Here is a 24,353-nt window from a genome sequence, read left to right on the forward strand (position 1 = left end):
GTTTTAGAGCTGGAGGATATGCTAGCAGAGTTTAATTTAAGCGAGGCGCCCTAATTGTGCCTCCGGATCTCGGAGAGCGGTGGGTGCGAGAAGCGTCCTCGGTCCTCAGGTGTCCTGCGGCTGTGTTTGCTTTCCTCGCACAGGGCTTTCCTCCACCGTTTGCCAGCGCCAGCAGCCGCCTCCTGCCTCTCCAGGCGCCTGTGCACGGCACGGCACGGCACGGCACTGCTGCTCACGGGGCCGGTCCCAGCCGGGTCCCCGCGTTGTCCCTCCGGGGTCCCTGGCCCTTCTTGAGCACTCTGCCGGGATTTCCTTCCCCTTTCTGGAAGCCCAGCAGGAGATGGCCGAGGTGGGTGCTCGCAGGCAGGCTGAAGCCAGGTGTGACTTTATGGCGTTCGAAGACCACGGTGCCCGGTAATGCTTTGGTTCCTGATTACCAGTCTTTTCGTGAAGAAAGACAAGTTTAGAGACCCTTTTGATATGTATTAGCTGCTCCCTACTCCTAGCTCCTTTAATATGGAAATTAATTGATATGGTTTGTAAATCTTCTTTTTCACTACCCATAAAAATTGAGTAAGTCACTTCTTAGAAAAATGACATATATTTAAATTTTTATTATTGTGATATATTCCACGGTGCAGTAGTGTCAAATGGCTGAGGCTCCAGCCTTTCCCTTGGTGTAATTCCTGTTACATGTGTGCCTATTCTGTAGTCTGAGTAATTTTAAAATTAATTGAATAGTATTTTGACATGTGAATCTGCTACATAATATGCAGTCCTAGAAAAGCAGTGCTTGCAAATAGTTTCTGGAAGCTACTATACCAAAGTTTTAGTCTGTTCGGCAGACAGAAAGTGCTCCGTAACTCTTGAGGTGTATGGGGGGTAAGGTATGTCGTGGCTTGCCCTCGTTATGGCACTCTTAATAGTGGTAGTACCAGCCCGTATTTGCAGTGGATGCTTGCACTTGAGCTCTCCAAGGAGCCCGTGCCAGCCGAGCGCGGTGGCTGGGTGTAGGATGGGTGACTCCCGGGAAAGCCGGGGCTGTGGGTGCAGAGCCGTGCACGCAGGCGTGCTGGCGGGGATGGATCCCTGCGGCCCCTGGTCCCGAGCAGGCTGAGTCCCCTTTGGCCATTTTACTGCTGTCTTCAGGCACATATGGATGGGAATGCTCAATTACGATTCTATATTGCTCATGGAGTTTTTAGCATGAATGAGTTGAAACGTTGTCGTTATTTGTTGTTTAACTCTGCCTGAAATTTTGCAGGCTTTAAGGTAGAAATCCAAGCGCTGTGGCACGGGGCCGTGATCGGGGTTTGTAGACTTTTGTTCTAGGAGGAGCGCACCAGGTCACGTAGCCTGGGCGGCTGCCTGTCACCGGCCGGCCGCGCTCCCCGCCGGAGCCATCGCTGTCGCTGCTCTGTTCCGCCTGAGCAAAGGCGACGGCTCTAGTTGGGAACAGCAAGTGGGAAGGAGCTAGGTACGCTTTCCCTGGGACTGCTTAACTTACAAAGGATATATATATATATCTTGTCCTTCCTGCCACAGGCGGGATGGGCCAGGGGACTAGAGAGTACCTTTGCTCAACTCCCCAACTACGCATTTTAAGAAGACAAAAAAAAAAAAACCCTAGTAAAAAAAATAATGTCTGTCTTAATATTTCTTAATATGAAAACTACTTTTTTCTGATTGTTGAGTTTGTGTCTCGTACCTGCTGCCTTTTCGCCTTTCCTTACTGTCCCTTATGGCCTCCCTGTTATTGAGACGTACGCATTTTGTAGCCAGTGGAAACACTTGAGTGTTTAGCATTTCAGGATGGAGACAGCTGCTTGTAAAGGAGAGGAACGTGTTCATACAACTGCTACCAGTGGAAATGCAATTAAATGCTCATCGGCGGTTCCTGTGGAGGTTAACCCAGAGCACACCAGTATCTCCTGGCTGGGAGGACGGGGGCTGGCCGGCCCTGAGCCCCTCGGGGGGAGGCTGCTGCTCCAAGGGGTGGCCGTGCCCCCCGGGAGTAGAGGATGTGCCCATGGAAAAATGTTTGGGGTTTAAAAAAAGCAGGACTAAAATCTCAGTGCAGTAAAAGCCTCGCTCTAAAGTATATCGAGTTGGACTCGATGATCTGAAAGGTCTTTTCCAACCTAAATCATGATTCTATGATTCTATATGAATGTGTCCCATTAAAATACAGCATGATATTTAGAAAGGTGATACAGTCCTTGCCACACACGTATGTGTGTAAATAAAGGACTGAACGAGGAGGAAGAGGTGAAGAGAGGAGACTTGGACCCACGGGGAGTGGTTTGTTTTTTCTTTGCCCGTTTTGGCTTGTTGGGAATGTATTTATTGCACATTAAAAAGAAATCATTTCCCCTCACAGATAATGGCAAAGAATCGAGTAGATCCTCCTGCCCACCGACCTTGATTTTACACACGGAGAGGAAGAGTACGCCCGTGGAGAGCAATGGAGATAAGGTCTGCAATGGCATTTCTTCTTTTATAAACCTCTTTAAACTATTGAGCTGCATAAATCGGAGTCGGGATAAAGGACTGTCCTCTGGCTGGAGCTGTGCTGGTGATACAGGATTGTTTCCTACAGTCGATTTTCAAGAGCTATCTATTTAATTTATCTTGGTGCTTTATAGGAGCTCTGTCACTGTAGTGTCAGGGTATCAGAGGAGGGATGCTCGCATGCTGGAGGAGAAGCGAGTCGATGTGTGTGTGGGGTTTTGTGAGAGTGCAAACGTGGAGGTGTGACACAGCCCGGGACAAAATTTGTATACTGAGAAGTTGAAGTGCAGAAACAGAGTATCTGTGATTTTTTCTGTCTCGCTGTGGTGACAGGGACCTGTGGAGCTGAGTCAGCCCCTGCGCAGAGCAGGGTCAGCTCGCTGGACCTCGTGCCACTTATCGCAACATCAGCCCCACGTGCAAGGAGGAATTTTTTCATGGCCCTCACCTTTTTGGTGTTACTAATTTAACTGTGCTGGGCGCTTCTGTAGCACTCCTTTACAGATAATTGCAGGTCCTTGAATAAAACTGACTGGTGAACATAAATGGATAGCAAATACTGTGGGCAAATTAAGGATGGGTAATACTATATGTGTGTAACTTCATCAGCTTTTTATAAAAAAGCCTAGATTATTTTATAAAGGAAAATGACCTAAATCATACTCCCAGCTTCTATAAAATAAATGGAAGTATTTGCTTTCTGCACAGCTTATGGAGACATCCTGAAAATGGCTAAAGCTAAAAGAGGGAAACCTTTATCTGAGTATGGGGCTGTGGAAGAGCATCTCAGGCTTGGAAAGCAGCAGTGCGGAAGATGCTCGAAGCCACCTTGGAACAGGCGTGGTCTGTTCCCCCGTGCTTCTGCTCTATGCACGCACGCTTTTTGCAGCAGGAGCTCTGTCCTGCAGGAGGAGGACCTGTGGACTTGAGCTACTGTTGAGTTTATTTTCATCTGGCACATTCCTATCGCGCTGCCGTCTTTAGTCTCTGTGCAAGCAAACCTTCCCTGCCTACCAGGCGCTGCAGGTGTTCCCCACATTTGCAGCTGCGTTGGTACTCGGGCACATTGCTTAGGGCATTAAGTTGTAAAATACTTTCAAGATGAAGACCTCCGGACATACACTTTATTATTTTTTAATTAAGTACGTGCTTCTCGTGTTTTGGTACCGCATTGAGCTATCGCACCGCTCCCCTGCGTGTGCGGCTGCCTTGGGCGCAGACGTGGGAGCACCCGCCTGCTTCGCCCTGCCCCTCGTTAGCGCGGGCATCGCTCCCCGCCCGTCGTTTCTGACGAGGAGGCTCTCCTTGTCATCGCAATACATGGAGTTATGCCCGCTGTCCCAAGGGAGCTATTGGCACGGACAAAAAGCACGTCTGCTGGTTTTTCATTTGTATTGCTGTAAGCGGAGCGACATTTTTATTATTTGCTGTTTATCTGGGCTATTCTCAAGGTAGCTGGTTGTTCATAAAGCCGCTCGCGGAATAATGGCAACAAGGGTGATCCGCTTCAAGTTAAAGGCAGTGATTTGTATAACAATAACCGTCTTCTGCATCGGCTTTATTTGTTGACTAATCTCTATCTGTCTTTCAAGGATCATTCTTTTAAACTAGTAAATGAGGATGACAGCACATCAAATGGCAACAAGCCTGTGGCATCCACTCCAGTGCCAGGATCACCATGGTAAGCAAAGGCAATCAGACCTGCTAGAAGCCATTCATCAGTGCCGTTTCCCTTGCCAAACGTGCATTAGTGGTCTGGTACCTGGGGAAAATATGCTACCCTGGGTGTTAAGCAGCAATGCTGGGCTCCTGTTGTAGCTTCTGCTGGAGCTTTTCCTCATTAATCCTGTACTTAAGGAAAATGCGGGGAGGTAGCTGCAAACACGGTGTGAGCCGGCTCCTGGGATCTGCGAGGTAAGGGCAGTGTGCTGCGGCGCTCCGGCTCAGCCAGGGGCCAGGTCTGGCAGAAGGCAACCGATGGTTTCTCTGGTTTTGTGGGCATGCGTGGCCGCTCGCCTGCTGTGAGCAGGGCCGTGTTCGGTCGTGCTCCGTGGGCTCTGTCTTACATGCGTTGAGGATCCAGCTTGGATGGATCAAGGGGAAATACAGCATCTGCAAGAAATGTTCTTGCTTTTTATGGTCAGATCCTTTTTCTCTCCCAGTTATTTCAGTGACAGTGGGTGACTCTTACTGTCTCCCAACAATGGGGTTGATTTCAGGCTGTCAGTGAAAATAGGCTGTGTCTCATGATCGAGGTTTCCTGACCACGTTCCCATTCAGGGAACTACATGTTGGGAAACTAAGGCTTTCATGTCATTTTTAAATGGATAAAAACTTACTTCACTTTCTGTCCTGAACGGTTGACTAGAAGGATTTTTGACCTCCTTTACGCATATAATAATTAGTTTATACTTAGTGGATGACATCTATGGGATCGTTGGCAAAGGCACTCCACACACAGATACCAGCCATTATTTGTTATTGTCATACTGTGTCATTTGGCAAACCGGTGTTGTAAGCACAGTCCGATGTCCTACTTAATTTCAACATCATAAATATGTGATTTACATCCTTTCTCTTCTTGACAGTTGCTACTCTATGGTGTCGTGCAGAGGAACCATTTGAGTCCAGCAGTGTCATAAGCGGGTTACGGTTTCACCCGTTCTTACAGAAAAGAGCCACAGCCAGGGGCACCCACAGCGGGATCTCGTGGCAGCCCCTCTTCTCCACCAGTGTCCGCTGAGCACTGAGTGGGCATCCCCTACCTCCACCAAAGTGCTCTGCGCTCAGATCCAAACTTGTGGTGTTTTAATCTCTAACGAGAAACCTTCCTTACCTTTCTGGGTTGCCAGAGGACTGTTTAGTGACCCAGTGAGTACGCTGGGGGTGAGAAGAGGCATCCAAATCTGGTCCTGGGGACCAGAGGGAGGGGGCATAGTCCTCACGCTGACAGTTGTCCCATGTTCTGAGGTGACAACGCCTCATCTGTCCCATGGCTCCTGATGGAACATGGAGCATGCCTGTAGGGTGCTTCGAGCACAACCTACAGATTTTTTCTGATATCTTGAAACTAGATATGCAACACAAATTCAACAAATTCTGAAATTACTTCAACCGCTCCCCACCTGTAGGTTGGCTTCCTGCTTTTGCAGGACCCATGGTTGACGTGACATCACCAAGCACCTGTCAGAAGCAGCTGGACCAGAATTTTTAATGGCAGAAAAATTTTCAGGAATGTTACCAAACCTTATCTACCTTATGAAATAAGAAAAACAAGCCACCTAATATCATCATCTTGTGCCCTTACTCATTCTTAAATTACAATTTTCTAAAGGGAGACATGAACATAGCAATATCTGCATTTCCAGTTTCTGCTCTGTGACTGAAACAAAATACCATGTGTCCCCTGTGGATAATTGAAACCATTATTATACCAAAGAGGAACAGGTGACATGTTACATGGGGAAAGGGACATTAATTTTAAATTAAATGTCAAATTATATTAGTCATGGAAAAGTGAAGAGGTGTCACAAGGGACCCCAGAGTTTCTAACCTGGGGTGATGGCATGCGAGACCTGGCGATACTCCATGATTAATGAACACCATCAACATCTGTGTGCGTGGCCAGGGGAGCGGTGACCACAGCAGCGTACCAGCAGAGACAAAACACAGGTCTCCAAACCCCCTGGTTGTACCCTCTGTCAAATAACAGCTTTGACAGTCCTGCGTGCATGTGGTAGCATCGCAGGTCCCAAACAAGATGCTGGTTTCAAGTTTACCATCATTTGCAACTAATTCCCCAAGCGGTTCAAATCCTGCAGCGTGCATACTTGCCAATAAAAGAAATTACAACCAGGGGCATTTCAAAGCAGGCATTTGCTCCCGGGCAGGATTGGGCCTGTGTCCTAACTGTACTTCTGATATTTATAAAAGGATAACAATAACCCAATTTAATTAATCAGCTACGTCTGTCCTCTTCACCTAAATGCCAAGATTTTGTCCCTTCCTTCTGGGACGACTGTGGTATTTATGGGAGTGTGGAGCCTTGGTTTGACCGTGTTCCTGTAGAAGTCCCTCTGGGTGTGTTCTGCAGAAGAGGCTCAGCGCTGGTGGGTCAGTGTTTCTGGGGGAGCAGAGGTTCCCACAGCTCCGAGGTACAAAGTAAGAAGTAGTAATTAGACCTAATCATTACGTAACAGAGGATTAGCGCATCTGTCTTGTGAGGCTCTTTTGTAATCCAAAACATGTGTGTATTAAATAAACAGAAAGTTATTAAAATATTAGTCATGTCCGTGTCTCTGAGTTCAGGATGCCAGAACTCCCGTGGGGTGTAAGTGTGACTGAAGTCAACGGCTGGGTTTGTACAACCAATTTTGTGCTCCTGTTCATCGGGAGAACATTGAACTCTACTGGACATAATTACTGTGATGTTCGGGCTCAGTAACACACTTACACCGAGCTGCTCCCGGCCGGCACCCCGCAGCCCTGCGGCTCCTCCATGGTTTCTTACAGAGGTTATGTATTTTTCATTATGTGTTTGGGCAAGATCAATGGTGATGTCTTACCAGTGGTACACGGAGTGTGTTGGATTATCTTATTACAGTGCTCTGCAGCGATGGAGCATTTTTCGTATTTGCAGTCCTTTACCCAGACCGGACTTTTTTTTAAACCAGTTTTATTCCTTGCTTTTAATAACAGTTAGGCAGCAGAGCCTCTAATGATAAGATTTGTTCCTTCCAGTTATTTATGCTTCAGAGGGACCAACATTTTCCCATTATAAGTGTATGTGTGTGTGAGGAAGTCAGAGTGTGTATATGATGTTTGTTAGTTTTCATTACGATTCAGAAAGCGCGGGCTTGAGATTGATATTGTTTGTTTATTACATACAGCTGTAGTGAAGTGGAACTTGAGGGTTTTTAATGTCTATTAAGGATGGTGCGATACTTATTTTATTAGCTGATTTAAAATGTATGTCAGGACAAAAAGTTGAACTGCTGTTACGCATATTTTACCTGACCAAGTCAAGAAAACTGTGGTTTGTACAGCAGCGACTTGGTCCCATTTTTCAAATTCGAACCAGAGCCCATAAAGCTCAACCTAAACCTTTGTGGCAGACTTCTGCGGTGGCTGGTTGTGTCTGCCCGGCGCAGAGCGTGGCGGGAGCCGGCGGGAGCCGGCGGGGATGCCGCGGGGATGCCGCGAGGATGCCGTGGGGATGCCGCGGGGATGCCGCGGTTACAGGTCCTCCCACCAGCGCAGCCTTATATATAAGGCTCCGACGGCCGCCCGCCAGCCGCCGGCAGAGCCCCGGCCCGTGGGCATCGAGGCCGTGGCCGGCCAGCCCCGCGGCCGAGGCTCCTGCTGCTCGCTGCTCTCGGCCACGGCTTCAGAACGCGAAATGTATTTCCCCGTGGCTTCTCTCGCTGTGAGCGCCACGACGTTCCTCCTCGCCTGGGTCTTTTTTCCTTCCTATATATTTCACCTACTGCTTTTTGGGGGTGGTTAGACCGTTTCTGTGATGTTTTATTGATATGGAGAGAGTTTCCGTACCCGAGGTGACCGGCGCGGGCTGGCAGGGCCGGAGGCAGGCTGTCGCTCTGAGAGGAGTCGCACCCACGCACTGCAAACAGAGATGCAATGAGCCAGCTGCGGGTTAATTTCTCGGTCGTGGGTGTATCTGACATTATCTAAGCATAGTTTATCACTTGGAATAGGTGTGTAGTCTGGACTGGAGATGACCGGGTCTTCTTCTTCAACCCTACAATGCAGCTGTCAGTCTGGGAGAAGCCGGTGGACCTGAAGCACCGCGGCGACATAAACCGGATCATCGAGGATCCTCCTCACAAGCGCAAGCTGGAAGCTGCAGCAAGTAACTAAAGCCCTGTGATTATTTGCCTCTATTTAAACTTGAATATCGAATGAAACTTGGTTACTAAATACGTTCAGTGGAAGTTTGATAACCATAATTAGAGTGGCTTTCCTTTTGAGATTTCATATAAAGTATTGCGTTAAAATTGATGTTTATTGCAAAATCCGTATTTTCACTGAAATGCTGAGCTGGGGAATAGAGTGTTCTCATTATTGGCAATGAAGAAACAGGTGGCTTCTTATACTGGACGAATCTTTGATGTATAAAATACATCTCGGAAGACGCTGTCTTTATGTTTTATTACACCTATTTCCAAGATGTACATTAGGAATGCATTACCAATGCATTATTCAGCTGTTACACAAAAGCAGATACTCCATAGCTAATGATTATCCAACCAAGTCATAGAGGGGAGAAAAAATCCCAGTAGTAAATCTCAGAGCGCTAAAAGGTTTGGTGGAAATGTGGGTGCTTCCATCCAAACATGACTCTGCCAGTCACCTTCTAAACGCTGTGGATTCCTGAAGGGGAGAGTCCTGGCTAAAGAAAACCATGCTGATCTGCAGTAATACATGTTAAGTGGTTCAAAATACAGCTTAAAATACACCCCTTGGCTTGTGAGTGACCCAAGGGGTTTGGTCTCTGCCCCTCCCCGAGACGGCCGGTTCGCAGAGGCAGTTTTCCCAGCCTGACTCTCCCACCCCATGCTCCTCGCCATGCCATCTTTTTTTTTCTGCTGTCCGTACCTCAGTTGTTCAGTCCAGATGTTGTCCGTGCTGGTCACCGGTCCAGGAGCAGCCCAGCAGGTCAGCCTGTGCTTGCTGGTGCAGTAGCGGCTCCATAGTTTGTTCCATCACATTTCTCTCCAAAGATGATGTTTCACCAGTTTTTTGTGGACTCCCCGTTACTGGGAGCTGCTCCGTGCCGTGTCAGTGCTCCTTTTATTTCCTGATGCTTTACGTTGGCTTTCACGTGGGGGCAGTGTCAGTAAGACCCGCTGTTACTGGGAGGATATCTAGATGCGTGGCAGTCATTTGAAATGCTTCTTGTCTGGATTAGCTGCTTGTAATTCTTGGATATTCTGCTTTACAGCAGTTTCAGTGGAGAGCCTCCTTCAGCTGATGCTTGTTCTTTAGTGGGGAGGTCTAGAAAAATGGAGGGGGGAAAAATGAGACTTCTGTCATTCTTTTAAAGTGGAGTATTTTATAACTAAAAGTAAGGCAGCACTGCCAGTCTCGTGAAATGACCTGCCTTTTACACTCAGGCCGTCGGCGGCTGTAATGTACGCTTTGATCCACAGGCACAGCTCCCAATTAACTACTGCAAAATGGGCTGTGAGTGTGCATTTGTGGACTTGAAACACTGTGTCTGCAGGTAGATAAAAGTGAGTGGTAATCAGGATTTATGTTATCAGTATTAGCAGAAGTTTACTGAAAAAAAGCTACAAAGAATGGCTTTCTATTAGTGTAGACCTTATATAATGTCATTGGATTTTTCAATATAAATTTCAATTGTCAGATGCTTGTATATGTATCATTTTTGTATATGGCTTGAATAACTTCAGCTGTATATCTAATAATTCCAAAGCGTATCTGCTGAAGTTCATTCTTCAGGAGAAAAATATAGCATACTTTTTTTATTACAGGTTATATTGAAAGATCAATTAATTACTGACAAGGGGGAATGATGGCCAAAGACAGAACTGAGAGTCATTGTTCATGGTCTATAATTAATTAACAAGAAGAGTCTAAAGTCATTGTTGATATGTGCCACTTCAAAAATCTATTTTTTGCTGTGTGTTCCATCCTTTTTATTTATTATCTATATGTACCACCAAGATTTGATTCATGCACCAGTTTCTTTATGACCATGGTTTTCATTGTTGCTAATAGCCGTAATCTTCCTTGATATAACTGGGACTTGCGGTTGCTCAATATTTGAGACAGTGAGGTTATAATTAGTATATATTAGCTGCTGAGGTGAAAGGAATTATTTGTTACCATTTCTCTTAGCTTGTAATCTCGAGTAAATAAATAACACAAATAAGCTGTGTGTTTGCAGCAATGGTTGCCAAATTTATTTAGCTTAGTTGCTGCTGCCGAGTTTTAATTAGAATTTTTAAATCAAAGGCACGAAAAAAGTTGGCAAGGGTAGTTATTCATGGGGTGCTATAGGTTATCTGCGCATCACTCCGCCGAAAGGTCAAGTGCACTTATAATTTGGGCGTAAATGAAAAACTACTCATTTATCAATTACTCCGCCTCCACGAAGTATTGGTTCTTTGGGAGATTTCTGAAGGTGCCGTGGCTCTTCGCCAACGGGTTCCCATCAGGCCGCCCCGTGCCTCCGGAGCAGCCGGCCGGGACCACCCCAGCCCCTCCGACGGGGACGTCACCTGGGTGGAGGGACCCGCCGCCGGCCAGGCGCGGGTCAGGACAGGGACGGCCTTTCCAGGACTCTCACAGCTTCGTCTTCCACGTTCCCAAGTCAGAGCTGTCTGACGGCAGAGCGCAGCATCGTCTGGTGGCAGCTCTCTTTTTCTTGTCCGCGACTCTCATTGCTCCTCTGTCTCAGTACGGGCACAGACTGAGCATAAAACCCCTATTTCCCCTCAAAGATTCCTTGAAATGTTTCTGTCTCATTGCAGTGGAGAAAAACATTTTTATCTGTTCCTGTTCCTCCACCTGCTCAAGTGGTTGGTCTGGATGTTTAGGCTGAGGAAGTACTTTTTCAGCTAATTAGAAGAAAACTGACATTCTGACTACAGAAAATGGCATGTTGATTCCTAGGCGGTATGATCCCTATTCAGAACCGGTTATGATATACTTTACTCTGTCCCCACAAATATTTTGGACCCTTTAGCATTCAGACAATAATACGAAGCACGGTCCCTAGAAGTAGCCTGGGTAAGCTCCTAGGCTTACGTGCGATACGTGGGTGCCGGGCCTCTTTACAAAATTGCAAATCAGATTTTTGCGTGTGGCCAATGGATTGACAACACTTTAACTCACCTGGTAAATGCCGGTGTTTCCTCTTTGTTCTGGAAGATGAACCGGAATTCATGACGTGGCTGGGGTTGGCTGAATGATTTAATTAATCAGCACTAAGCTTGATAGACCGTCAGATTGGGGCAGTGCTCCGCTTCATGATTTCACGGAAAGATTACTGTCAAGTAATATTCTTCCTCAAAGCTTTAAATCAATTATTAGATTTTGTGCTCGGCTGCCTCTCTTCCCTTTCAAAGTCAGTTTATAATCTTACCAGAGGTCCAGCGGTGCGATGTAATTCAGTAGGTTCCTGAGTGAGGGTGTAGATACCATTTGTCGTGTTTTACTGAGTTTTCCATTGCACTGAAATTTTAAGTGATGATGCTGACTCTAATCTTGTCCCACTTATCCAGGACAGTATACCCACAGCAGTCACTCATGCAGGCAAAGCGAGAAGGATTTTGCATCCCTCCCTCAGGGAGGCTGTCGTTGCTCTCTGGGAGAAGCCGAGGTGTGTCAGGAACCAGCCGATGGAAGTGAACTCTGAAATCGGGGTGTGTTGTATCGGAGTTCGTTTATCTGAAGGCTGTACGGTAGCTACGATTTGGTTTTATAAATGCCCAGTCCACATATTTTTCACAGCAAAATTTAAAAATTATATATCCTTTTCAGAAATCTGTGAAAGATCTTATTGTAAGATGACTTCAGATTTGATTTCGCCTCCAGGTAGCTGGAGAACTTCACAAAATCGTTTGCCATGACCAGTGAGTTTGCTCTTGGCCTGTGGAAATGTCGAACAGGGCAGGCTCACCGCGTGGGCCAGACTTTGCACCGCTTGCTTTACTAAAAGAACATCCCATCAGGATTTGGGATGTCCGAGCGTAGCACGACGGACGTCCTTTAGCCGGCTCTGGAAGGGCTGTCTGTGGCGTGTGACAGGCGCAGGAGGTGTCCCGCGGGCACGGCTTTTCCTTTTCTTTAATAGCCGTGAGGTTTGGTAGGAACAGGGTTGTGATCTCCCAGTCACCTTTAACTTCAGCTCTCTTGGAAAGCACCATCAAGTACTCTTGTCATTTCATAGTATTACTTTCAGAATTCATTAAAGTTGAGATCACCGCTACCTCCGCCGGTTGTTCAACTCCTGACTAATAGCTTTATAATATCTCTGTTGAATTACATTCCACCATCTGAGTTTACAGGTTGTTTTTTTCTATTTCTTTGTATTTTTAATTGGGTGTCCCAAAGAAGAATTTACCAAGAAGGGGTAATACTTCCAGTGAATTTATGTTTATTTAGAACATTTTTGAATTCATTTATGTATTCATAATGCTCGTATATTGTCAGGAATGTTGAGATCAAACGCTCCTTATTTTGGAATGCCATTCATTTCTCCTCATTATCATTTTAAGTTATAGTTAGTAATGCATCCATTTGCTCCTGCTGTGTATTTCCTCCTCGTGTGGTCTCTGTTTCTGGTCTTCCCACGCCGCAACTTTACAACTACTGTCATTTTTTTATTGTTCCTTTTGCAGAGATTTAGCGTGTGCTGTGGTCAAGCACTTAATATAAATAAAAGGTAACATTTGCTGAAAGCACGATAATAAACAGGTAATTTCCCTAAACCAGGGAAACCAAATGAGCTAAGAACAAGATTCTTAAATTGAAACTTGAAATAAATGGCCAAATTTCTGTTAGCTTCAATGATACAGATGATTGGACCCATCGTCTAGCAGATGTCTTGGAGTTTCATCTGATTTCAGTGGGATCAGATCTCACCATATCAAGTTATTCAACCCTTTTGTCTCCATAACCTAAGTTCAATTTTATATTTATTTTTAATTTATTTTTTCGTAGTTTTCTAAATAGCAAGACATGTCTTCATTACCAGTCTAATACAAAAAGGCTGGGTTTTGGTGTTTCTGATATTCCCAAGCTAATCACATACAGTTTGATTTTTATATTTCTCAATTAATTCATGGTGAACTACTGAAAAGTCCCCAACACAAACGAGTTCTGGTGCTCTGTCCATTTGAATGTTGATGAAAACTGCAGTTTGTATTGGTGAAAAAAAAAGTTTCCAGAAATAAATACCTGTTCCACGTGCTTAACATTCGTTATGACTGACAGTGCAACCTCAGAGTCCTTCAAGGATGAGTGTCCAGGCCAAACCAGGAGTGTAACGTTGCCTTGGGGTTATTCTGCAACATCAGGAGTGTGGAGGTTGTTGGTATCTCCATAGCCTTGCTATACTGGTGGTTGAATTTCTGGAAAAGCAGCATTATATTGGCTTATATAAGAAAGAGAAACGGGCTAAGGAGGGAAGTTCTGGTGTGTGTTAGCACTATTGAATCCTTCAGGTTGCCAAGACTGAAATAATTTTGCAGAAATGTCTTTGTAGTTGCACTTTTAAGGGAAGGGAGGAGGGCGTATCAGATGAAACAATAACAAGATTTTTAAAAAATCGTGTCACAAATGAACAGTGAGTAATTTTTCGGAATGAAAATGGTCATTTTTATTGCTATCACTTTCATTTGGATGAAGGCATTTCTGAGGATCTATCTGAACTACGTGTTATTTTTAAAACACTCTGTGGAGAGCGAAAAATAGTAAATAAGTAAATACCTGAGCAGCGGCCAAAGACAAGAAATGAAAGGTTAATTTGAGGAATTTGTATTCCCATTTATCTAGTTCAAATCTAATAACTATTTATTTCTTTTTAGCAGACAAATGTGTTAGTTCTTGTCCAGGGGATGAAAATGATGATCTTAGCATCAAAACTAAGAGAAATAAGTAAGTTCTAAAGTTTACTTCTCTATATGTAATGTTGGGAAGCTAACGTCTGATACAAATAAGTGCAAAGAGAAATACAATTCTTCTGTGTGGATAACTACACCAATAAATTATGAGAGTCATTCTTAAAGTATCCAATCTTCATCGAACTCCATGATTCTCTGTAATCTCTCTTTCCCATGAACATCATCCATTTTTGTCTGAGTAACTCTTACTTACTTTGAAATGGTTAAAAAAAGATGGTAAGGATATGTGGTTATTTCAAAGACATTGGATAAAAGCTTTATCTTCATTGAAGTGAAGCAGATTTTTTTTCACTGGTGTCAGGGTTTCCAGGCTACTGGCTCAGAAATATCCAGAGGTATTTCTGTTATTGTGCTTTTATTTGACCTTTATTACCATGTGTGTTTCAAATTCTCATGAAGTAACAGGCAAAAAATCCATGTGCCAAGTGAGCAACTCCCTCACCCGTTGCCAAAACAGCAAGAAAATGAAGTAAACACTTCTGTTTTAAGGAGTACCTTAGAGACATTTCATTCTATTTAACCACTGGCCAGTAACTGCATATAGCATTAGCTCTCCATGCAGGCTGGCTGTGATTTAAGACACTGGTTTGGACCATTAAAAAAATAAATCTGTAAAATAAATCTGCATAGTCTGTTATATTTTTGAGGGCATTGTGACGAGTAAGTACACCAAATTTTTATATTTTCCAAGTGAATATATTGAAGATAATTCTATTCTCTCTTACATTGCCATTCTTATCCTGTAAGTGGGTGGTTCTTTTGACCTCATTAAGACTTTCTGTGGATTTGTATTATTATGATGGAAGAATCAGATACTTCTGAGCTGAATACTCAGACTATTTAAGCATTTAATGCTTGGTATAAAAGAATATATTTATACTTTATACATACTAAATATGTACTTTTACTAGTTACATAGTATTCATAAACAGTATAAAAGTTTATATTCAGTATAAAATACTTAAGAATACTTTTATTGACGTCAGTGGGTCTGACAATAATGGGCCAGTATTATGACCTGTGTCTAGAAGTGGATATTTTCCATGTGCTATTAAGGTGATTCCCTTTAGTGATTGATTGAGAAAATGTGAAAACGTCTTTCCATTGATGTACATAAATAGAATTCTAAAATTCTAAAACTTGTTCATAAACTCCAGAAAGATGCACTTATTCAAAGATTACTTTATCAAAGGAGGCGTGGGCTTACTGTGCTGTGTTGGAAGGTCAGGCAGTGCCTTTTTCACTGTCTACTTGAGAATAAGGAATATTGTCTCATCTTCACTGGAGTTCTATGACTTATTCACTTTTGAAAGACTAACTTTGGGTTTTTTATTCTCTTATTTTCTTTACACTCAAAAGGACATTGTCAAAATTGTTAAGACACAAATAGGGACCATGTTTTTATATATTTGCAGAATTTACATTTTATTATTTTATTTACTTGCAGAAAAACATTTTGATATAATTTTATTTTTCCCCAAAGCAAATTTGTTCAGTTCAGCTGGGCAATCTCAGCCCATTGCAGAGCTGCTGCATGACTCTCCTGCCTTAACGCATTGTAGCATCTTTCTTGTGGTATACATTTAGAAAAAAGTAGTTACATATATAGATGTGTAAGCATAAATCACGCAGCCATCCAGCCAGAAGTGCAGGCATGTCAGAAATCCCGCAGTGTGGTGGCAAGCACCTCCGATTGCCAGCCATGCCTGCTGCGGCACGGGCAGCAAAACAGCGCTGGCTGCGGTGTCCGCCGGTGCTGCGAAGGCATCTCTCACGGAAAAGAGCAGTCCTGGCAAGGGAAGGCATCCTTTGGGTCTTGAAAAGGTCATTTGAGTCACAGGCAACACAAACTGCTCTCGGCTGTGACTGTATGCCACAAAAGTCAAATAGCACGTGATAGTGAATGTGTATCACCTGCTGTTTATGTCATCAGGTGTCTTTATATTGTGATATGTATTTGTATGGACTAACAAATAATACAGTTTTTATCGTACTTGAGATTTCCAGCAAGATATTCATTGAGAGGATATTAAAAGCTCTGAGAACCCTATCTTAAGTTCTGACTTTAACTTCTAAAAGAAGTCTTTAAATGAGGAGGAACCAATTCTCATTTGCTATATTTGGGCAATTAGTCCTATGAAAGTCAAGGGCAACATTCACATAAGAAAGGAGTGAGATTTGGCTTGAAAGCATAGCGTTTTCTCAGACTTCGTTGTGGTGATCCCAATTCCCCAGAAGTTTGACCTGTCACCAAAAAGTCATAAAGTGTTTATTTTTCTGTCAGCAGAACATGCATCCCCAAACTACTGCATGATTTCTACAGCTGTTTTGAATTTTAAATTCTTTTATAACATGAAGATTTCCTGACATTTTGCTTTGTACCCTGAAGCAATGGCAGAATATAGAGGTTCATGGATGGACCTTTAAAATACTGACCTTTTAGTGAAGAAATGCAGTCTAAGTGCTTGTTTAAATGTATTAATAATAGACTATAGCTAACAGTACATGACATAAAGTAAAATATTGCAGGATTTTCATTTCAAACTAGAATTTAGTTATCCTCAGGCTGAAAATCAGGTATAAACTCTTTTGCTATATTAAGATAGTTTTCATTAATGTGATTGAGACATCCCACTGGAGATTGTGTGGTACCGTCCCAGCTGGGTATCCACTGCAGCGGGCAACCTCCCATCTCCGCAGCTGAGACCTAGTAATGGGTGTTTGCACAGCAGTTGAAATCGCTGCTGCCATCAGTGTTTGGAACCGATATTGTTTCTAAGCACTGGGGGTCTCGGTTGGCTACATCTGTGTGTGTCTGAATTAGCCAACAGCAGAACTGATTTAAAAACTGTGGCCTGTAATTCCTCATAAGAAAAGCAGCCAAGTTACTCGGTGCCATAAACAGCAAAAGGGGAATTCTCAAGACGCAGAGTCTACTAAAATGCTGGTCAAGCTCTGAGTTTTGGATAAGGGGATACACATCACCAGCTTTTCATTTTTCAAATAGCATGTACAAGGTCCAAATCTGACTTTCTGTTTCCTCTGCATTGTTTTACTTGGGCATGGACAAAGTGCTCGCTCTGGGCTGAATCCAGAGGTGAAAAAAGATTTCTCTTTACAGAAAACTAAATAAATTTTCATTTGGGCGCTGGACGGACAGAAAAACTATTTATATTGCTGTCGTACCCACATTAATATTTGCATATGAAGGCAGTGAGTGTTTTCCTACAATTAGCAGAGTGTGCTGCTGGGAGATAGGGAGCACTACCAGCCCGCCGTACCGTGATGCTCTGGGCTTCTGTCCCCCGCAGGTGCCCGGGCTGCGGGGCTGGACGGCAGGCAGCCTTGGCTCAGCACGCTGGGTTTCTGCACCAGGCAGGGCTCGGCGTGCGCAGAGATCCGCTGCGAGCGAGGGGCAGGTTGTAGCTGGACGGGCTGCACAGCCCTGCACCTGACATCTGCAGCGGAACAGGGAACTGAACCCCGTTTTTACCTCCACACAGCCATTATCCGCTTATTTTTGTAGTACCAACATTTTTTTCTTGGTTAAGTCTAACTAAAAAAGAAGGTCTTATATGCTTTCAGGGTTTGTCTTTAAATATGCTGTATTCCCTATTCTCCTTAATTTAAGTAAAGTTACTCAGTAAATCATATCGATCCTTCGACTTACAGTAAATCATCTGCTATACAGAAAGCGCTGTGCTAATGATAAGATCTAATTGCATCAAAGCTCCAGCACAATTCTTTATAGTTCAGCTAGAGGGTCCTCACGCCGAGGTTCACACTGGGTCACCAACCAGTTCACGTTGGTAAGAACGGGTCTGCTCTTTCGCTTCTCCTACTGTTTGCTGTGGTGACAGAGCTAGCAGAGGACTGACCCAAGGCCGGCTGCAGAAGATGGCAGGGCTCCCTTCTGTCTCTCGCGGATGTTTGCCCAACCTCTGTCCAGTGCTTCCAGCCAGAACCTGCATCTGCAGGTTTAGGAGCTCTGGGCCCCACAGGCTGCTGTTGCACGTTTATTTACATTTGGTTGGGGTATAATGAAACTGCTTAAAAATACTGAAGTCAAATTCTTACTCAGGCAATGCTCTGATTGTACTCTCTACAAAAGAAAAACAATTTTCAGAGAAACTTAGGGTTTTCTGGGTTTTCTTCACAGAATGACAGAGGGGCTGGAGGGTCTCTGTCCCACCCGCTCCCACCAGGTCGCTCGAGGACCTGTCCAGGGAGGTTGAGCATCTCCAGGGATGGAGCCCCACAGCCTCCCTGGGCAGCCTGCCCCAGTGTACGACCATCCTCGCAGGAAAAAAGCTTTTTTTTATGCTTAGATAGATTTCCCTGTATTTCAGTTTGTGCCCATTGCCTCTTCTCCTTTCAGCGGGTACCACAGTTACACACAAACGTCTCACCGCCCTATCCATTTTGAGATTTGCAGGCTTCCAAGATCGTGCTAGTTGGCTGCCCGTATGTGTACATCTGACCAGGAAGTCACATATTGTGACAGGTTATTGTATTGCTAAAGAAAATTGTATTCCTTATTGTCATTTTTGGCATGAGAAAAAAGTCTGTGTGATTTGCAGCATCATTTCCAGTTGTGTAAGGAGGGCTGAAGGAAAGAGGGGCTCTTCTGGTGCTTGGCTAGTGCAGTAGTATACTGTATTTCTCTCAGTTTCGGCTTGAAAAAGCTCTTTGTGTGTACTAGAAATTGGATTGGGCCTTTCATGTCACAGAATAAAATTTGCTATTATGATATAAAAGTCACTGTCATTCTGTGAAGAACACCAATTTGATATCTCTCAAATCACTAGTAATACAGCATCATTTTAGGATAAATATAAGTGTAATGTAATTATTTGTAGAAGGAAGATAATACGCTGGAGCTCACATTACATACTGATCTAATTCATTTACTTGGAAATAAAAAAGTGTTTTCCTGTTGAAATTTCAAACTAAGTATTATTCTGTAGTGGTGAAAATTACATCAGTAGAAAATGCAGTCATGCCTAGTGGGAGGCTAAAAATCAAATCGCCTTGCTTTCGTTATCCTCACTTGAACCTTGTGATCATTTTAAGACTCCTCATCTTTCCAGAAAGAGCCTTAATTTGTACTGAACTCATTCATTGCTCAAAGCATGAAGAACCAGCAGGACGGACCCAGAGCAGAAGTCTGATTTCGAGGTCTGAGTTGGCCAACTTCTCTGCAGTCGGGAGTTTCGTATCCCCACCTCAAATCCCGTCACCCTCCTGGAGCGGAGTCCGTCCTGCCGTGGAGGTTCCCATCTAATCGACCTCTCCCTGCAGATGCTGAGGGCCCACGGGGGCAAATTTTCAGCCCGCTGAACAGTGGGGAAGTAGGTTTTTGCCTCCAGCGCTTGTGAGAGTGCAGTGCTAACGGTTTCTCGCTCTGATAAAATTAGGTAGATGTTTGTCTGGGGTGAAAGAGTTCAGCTCCAGTGACAACACCGCTTGCGTAGGATTGCACTTTGAGGAGAGCATTGCTCTCTCGCTGCTGCCGCTTTATGGTTGCAACGTGCAGTAAACTGTCCTCTCCTGCAATGAGCACAGCCGTGCCACGTACGTGCCTGTACCCAGGCGGTCTTGTAGGCAAAGGGACTCAGGCGATAGGTAGTAAGTATTTGGTTAGAAGCACCTCTTTATTCTAATCAGATGCAATCTTGGAAAAACGCTGTCTGGATAAATACAGACCTTCTGGCTCTGACAAAGGGCAGGTTCTTTGCTGATGCCTTACTCCAGGTTTGTGCATGTGATGCGTTGCCGGATTACTTCCCTTAGGAGTGAGCTCGTGGGGCGCATGGGAACATAAAATAAAAATTAGTGTTGACTTTCAAGTTTGGGGGCACAAAAACAGAGGAAAGAAAAACAAGATGAGTCTCTTCAGTCAATCCTTTAAAGTCTTCACTCCTTGACAAATTTTATATAAAGCTGTCACTTTTCTGTAGCTTGAAATACAGCATAGTATTTCGCTGCTGAGTTCCTCTTTGATCACACCGATAGACCATCCTTCCCCATAACGAGCTGTCAGAGGTCCCTTGGCAGGGCCCGCAAGTCCCGCGGTTTAATAACGAACTGCAGGTTTGGGTCACTTCTCAGCCGTCAGCGTCGGCTCCCTGGCTGCTGCGGGCACCCGAGGACGTCCTGCCGTCCTGGAGGATTTTCTAGAGAGGGTTAAAAATCCCCTCCTGAGTTGACAATTACTGAACTATTTTCTATCTTACCTTGTTAAAGAACAGAAGATTCCCAAGCTGCTGAGCAGGGGAAGGCTGAAACGGAGGAGAAGAATGAGGAAACGTCAGCACCTCAGATCACGCCTTCCCTAGAAGAGCGCATCACTCATTTCCGAGACATGCTTCTGGAGAGAGGGGTAAGAAATACGCTTGCTTTCTTTGACATATCCCATTTATGAAAACAGGGCATCATCTAGGACCACTGCAGGACTCATTTTGTAACTATGACTTAACAGTCAAAGGAAGAATTATTGAGTGAATCCCTCTCAATAAAACATATTAACCGTGTAGGCTTTGTGGTACTTCACTGTGACTTTCCTTCTGGCCATGCAGAACTGACAGCACTTTGCAGGTGCAGTTCCAAATAAATCCCTAGAGACGGACCCGAAGATAACCAGAGGCGGTAGCTCCTCCAGTGCAGACCAGTGGCTCAGCAGGGTGTGGGGACCATAGCCACACGCCACCCCGGGGGTCCCACACGGACCCCAGAAGTGCTCATTACATGATGAACAAAGGACAAAAGATGTGTCGGGTGTATCACCTGAAAGACAGAACTAGGCTCAGAAACGTTCTTAGCAAGCTCTTCACTTTTTTTTGGCATGGGAGGGGTTTCGTCACCGCAAACTCCAATGATGCCAGCAGTGGGAAGCCAAATTCACTTACTGGCCGTCCGAAATCTGCCCAGTCTGTTAGGAAAAGACGTACTGGCGTCTTGGGAGGTTTAAGAAAACCCTTTTGCCTGGATGTCCCAGACTGTCCTTGGAGTTCCTTGGGAAGAACCTGGTGGTTCCAGCTGAGGCTGTGGTGCGGGAGCGTGGGATGCTCAGGGCTTTGGGCTGAACGGGGACAAGAAGAGGTGGCCCCTCTGCAGCCAGCTCCATCCCTCCCGCATCCAGGCCAGCGCAGACCTGGCGGCCGCGGAGCTGGTACAGGTTACGGGAGGGCCAGGAGTTATTGCAGCCATTTCACCACGACCTAATAAAGATTATGAGTCGATAGATGGAGCAGAAATTCAATTTGCAGATAGAACCCATCAGCGCTATGAGCCTCGTGACCCATGGTGAAATATGAATCACAGATCGTGTAATAGCATCCGGTGACTGATTTTGTAAAGAACTTCAGCCTGATACTTGTTTTCTGTGGTAGCATTTACAAACCTGTGTTGAACTGGCTGCGTAAAGATTACCATCAGTGTGAGGAATTTTGGATACCGTTACTTATAAACACAAAATCACCTCTACAAAAGTTCATCTCACAGTGTCCCTTCTTGCAGAGAACTGAGGACTTCTGAGTGTAAATGGAGTTAATAAGCATGCCAGGTTTAGGTCCTAATCCTGCAAATGTAAATGGGTGCATAATGGAGCAGTGTATGCAGATTTTATACCTCCCTCCAACACTCTGCAAATATGTATTCTATAGAAGTTCCTGTAATTTCTGTAAAGAAAAAAAATCCAAGGTGTCTGTTGTTAGGCAGTAAAGCCTATAAAATTTATCACTAGTAATCAGCAGACTTTAAAGGTAGATAATTAGAGCTTCAGAGGCTCGACAGTAAATTATCTCCATGCTTTATTAATAAATTCTGTTATTTATGCTTAAAAAATGCAGAAGTGCCATAAATGGTTACTGGTTGAAGAATTCCGCTGGCATATTCTAAGTCAAGGGGCAATAAGTCAAAATTTGAAAGTATTGGGGATGTTCTATAATAGGATTCGTCAAGTGTTTCCAGTGTAAGAGTCAGACTTGCTCATAAAAATAAGAAATTCAGGAAATTTACTGTTTGGTTTTGCTATTATTTGAAAATGTGTAGATAATAGGTTACTTTGCTTTCGCCCTGAGCATTTTTAAAATGTCTAGACAAGCCACTGGTTAGCAGCAGCTGGTTGGCATTGCTTGAAATGCAGTGAGGCCATTAGTGTTATTTTAAACTGATTATTTAATGAACGTCGCCTGCCGTTTTCTCGTAATGTTGTTATTTCTCAAGAAGTTACTTGATGGCATTACAAAGAGCTGGAACTAGATGGAGTTCTTCAGCGTGGTTCTGAATCTTCCTACATAAATTATATCAACAGAAGAATATTTATTGTAACATTTTTAAAATATATGTGATTTGTGGCGTAGCTCCAAGACAACGGCAGTATTCTTAAGTCTGTGGCAAGTTTTCCTATGTAAAAAATGTAATCTCTGATATCCTCCTGGAAGTTTAAAAGTTTCCACAAAATCCTGAGGGGAAGGGGAAAACGCAAGCCTCTTCCTGGCTCCCGCACAGCCACGGCATCAAAATACCCACGTTCTACAGTCTTCTCTTTGCTAGGATGCTGTCAGTGAAATGGGACTTTTTAGAGGATTCCAGATGGTATTTTTTCTCAAGATTTTACTTTCTTAATATTGGGGAGAAAAAAAGGGGGCTCAGGGGGTCCTAACCCCCACCTTCCTGTCTCAAAACAATTCTTGCAGCCTCAGTGTTATCCTAAAGAATAAATTAAAAAAACCAAATAAACAGGGTCTTTTGGGGTTTTTTTCTCTCCCAGCCTGTTTTTCAGACAGACCCAAAGAGCCCCTTCCTAGAAGGACAATCCACTGAATCCCACTTTTGGTTTTTTGGGGTTTTTTTTACCCCAAGCATCTTTTAATGGGGGTTGTCTGTGGGTTCGGGATGCTGGGAGCGCGTCAGAGCTGGCAGCAGGTGATGACACGGCTCCCAGCTGGGTGGTCCTTGCTGCTGCCCACCCGGCTGCCTCTTCTCAGCCCTTTGCCACTCCGTCCTTTTTGCTGGTTTTTGCATGTTTCGATAGCTTGTGTCTGGGGTGGACATCGTTCCCTACCAGAGCAACGTCTACTGAAAGCTGGGAATCCTTTGCTGATGAAGAAAAATGCATCCGCTGAAAATATCAGGCACTTCACCTTTCTGTTCGTATAAATCTTTTAGTCAAAGCCAAAATCTCAACCTGCCATCATTGCTGGGCTTCCAGAGTGAATTAAAAATAAAATCAGCTATTCGGAGAGATGTCCTTTCACTTCTAAACATAGTGCTCAAACCCAATATGTTGAATTTTTGTGAGTTTTTTCCCTGTACTGTGCACTCTGATTAAGAGCACGAGTTGAGAACTGGAAACCCGCGACAAGCTCAGATCTCTCCTCTCCTTTTCGTCTGTGGTGATACTAGGCCACAGAAGTAATTATTTATTCTGGGAAGAGATGCCACCCCCACCATCCCCAGCGCATGTGTTCGCTGGTTGAATGTCCCGTAGTAGGGAAGAAGACCACAATACAGTACACATTGGGAGATTAGTCAGAATATTAATATTTTATATGCATTTGTAGAGCTCCAAAATGAGTATCCTGAACGGCGTATGACGTGTAGCTAGAATTAAATAATAAATATCAGTAGCCAACATTTATTTTAGGTGTGTGTCTGCAGTATGTGAAATGTAATAATTACTAAACAAAAAAATCATAAACAGGAATGATTGCATGATAAATTAGCCTGAGCTTAACCAGCTTTGGGTTCAAACTGGCCTTTGTACTGGAAACAAAGCTGATGTCCAAGAGAGAGTATAAAAGACACCCTGAAAAAAAGGATTCCTGCTGCTGATCCTTCTGAAGGAGGAAAAACCCCAAACCTCAGGACTTTGCCACCGGCATGGGCATGGAGGGTGAACCGCAAGCTGCGAGAAGATGACTTTTGGAGGAGGCAGCCCTGAATCACTGCGCATCCGGAAAGTTAGCCTGAACCTCGACATTTCCAAGCTTCCAGTGCTAAGGAAACCCAGTCCATTTAAACCCGCTTTGCTTCATCAGAGCTTTCCTGATTGAGTGTTAATTACTCTATTTTAATTATACTTCACATACTTAATTTTTTTAGTGAATTTACTCTTCTTTGTAACTAGATGGAGTGATTAGAATATTTTATGTTACTCCAGTGTTT

The 24,353-nt window shown here is 44.2% G+C and overlaps 1 protein-coding gene across 1 annotated transcript in view; it reads left to right on the plus strand.

Moving 5' to 3' along the window:
* TCERG1L (transcription elongation regulator 1 like) overlaps positions 1 to 24,353 on the plus strand; it is a 97,685-nt gene that overhangs the window by 64,632 nt on the left and 8,700 nt on the right. Inside the window, 5 exon segments of the mRNA XM_030030985.2 lie at positions 2,381 to 2,475; positions 4,104 to 4,192; positions 8,226 to 8,380; positions 14,088 to 14,157; positions 20,430 to 20,565. Of these exon segments, the coding sequence (XP_029886845.1) occupies positions 2,381 to 2,475; positions 4,104 to 4,192; positions 8,226 to 8,380; positions 14,088 to 14,157; positions 20,430 to 20,565 (545 nt within the window).

Source organism: Aquila chrysaetos, chromosome 11, assembly GCF_900496995.4.
Source record: "Aquila chrysaetos chrysaetos chromosome 11, bAquChr1.4, whole genome shotgun sequence".
In the NCBI taxonomy this organism is placed as follows: Eukaryota; Metazoa; Chordata; class Aves; order Accipitriformes; family Accipitridae; genus Aquila; species Aquila chrysaetos.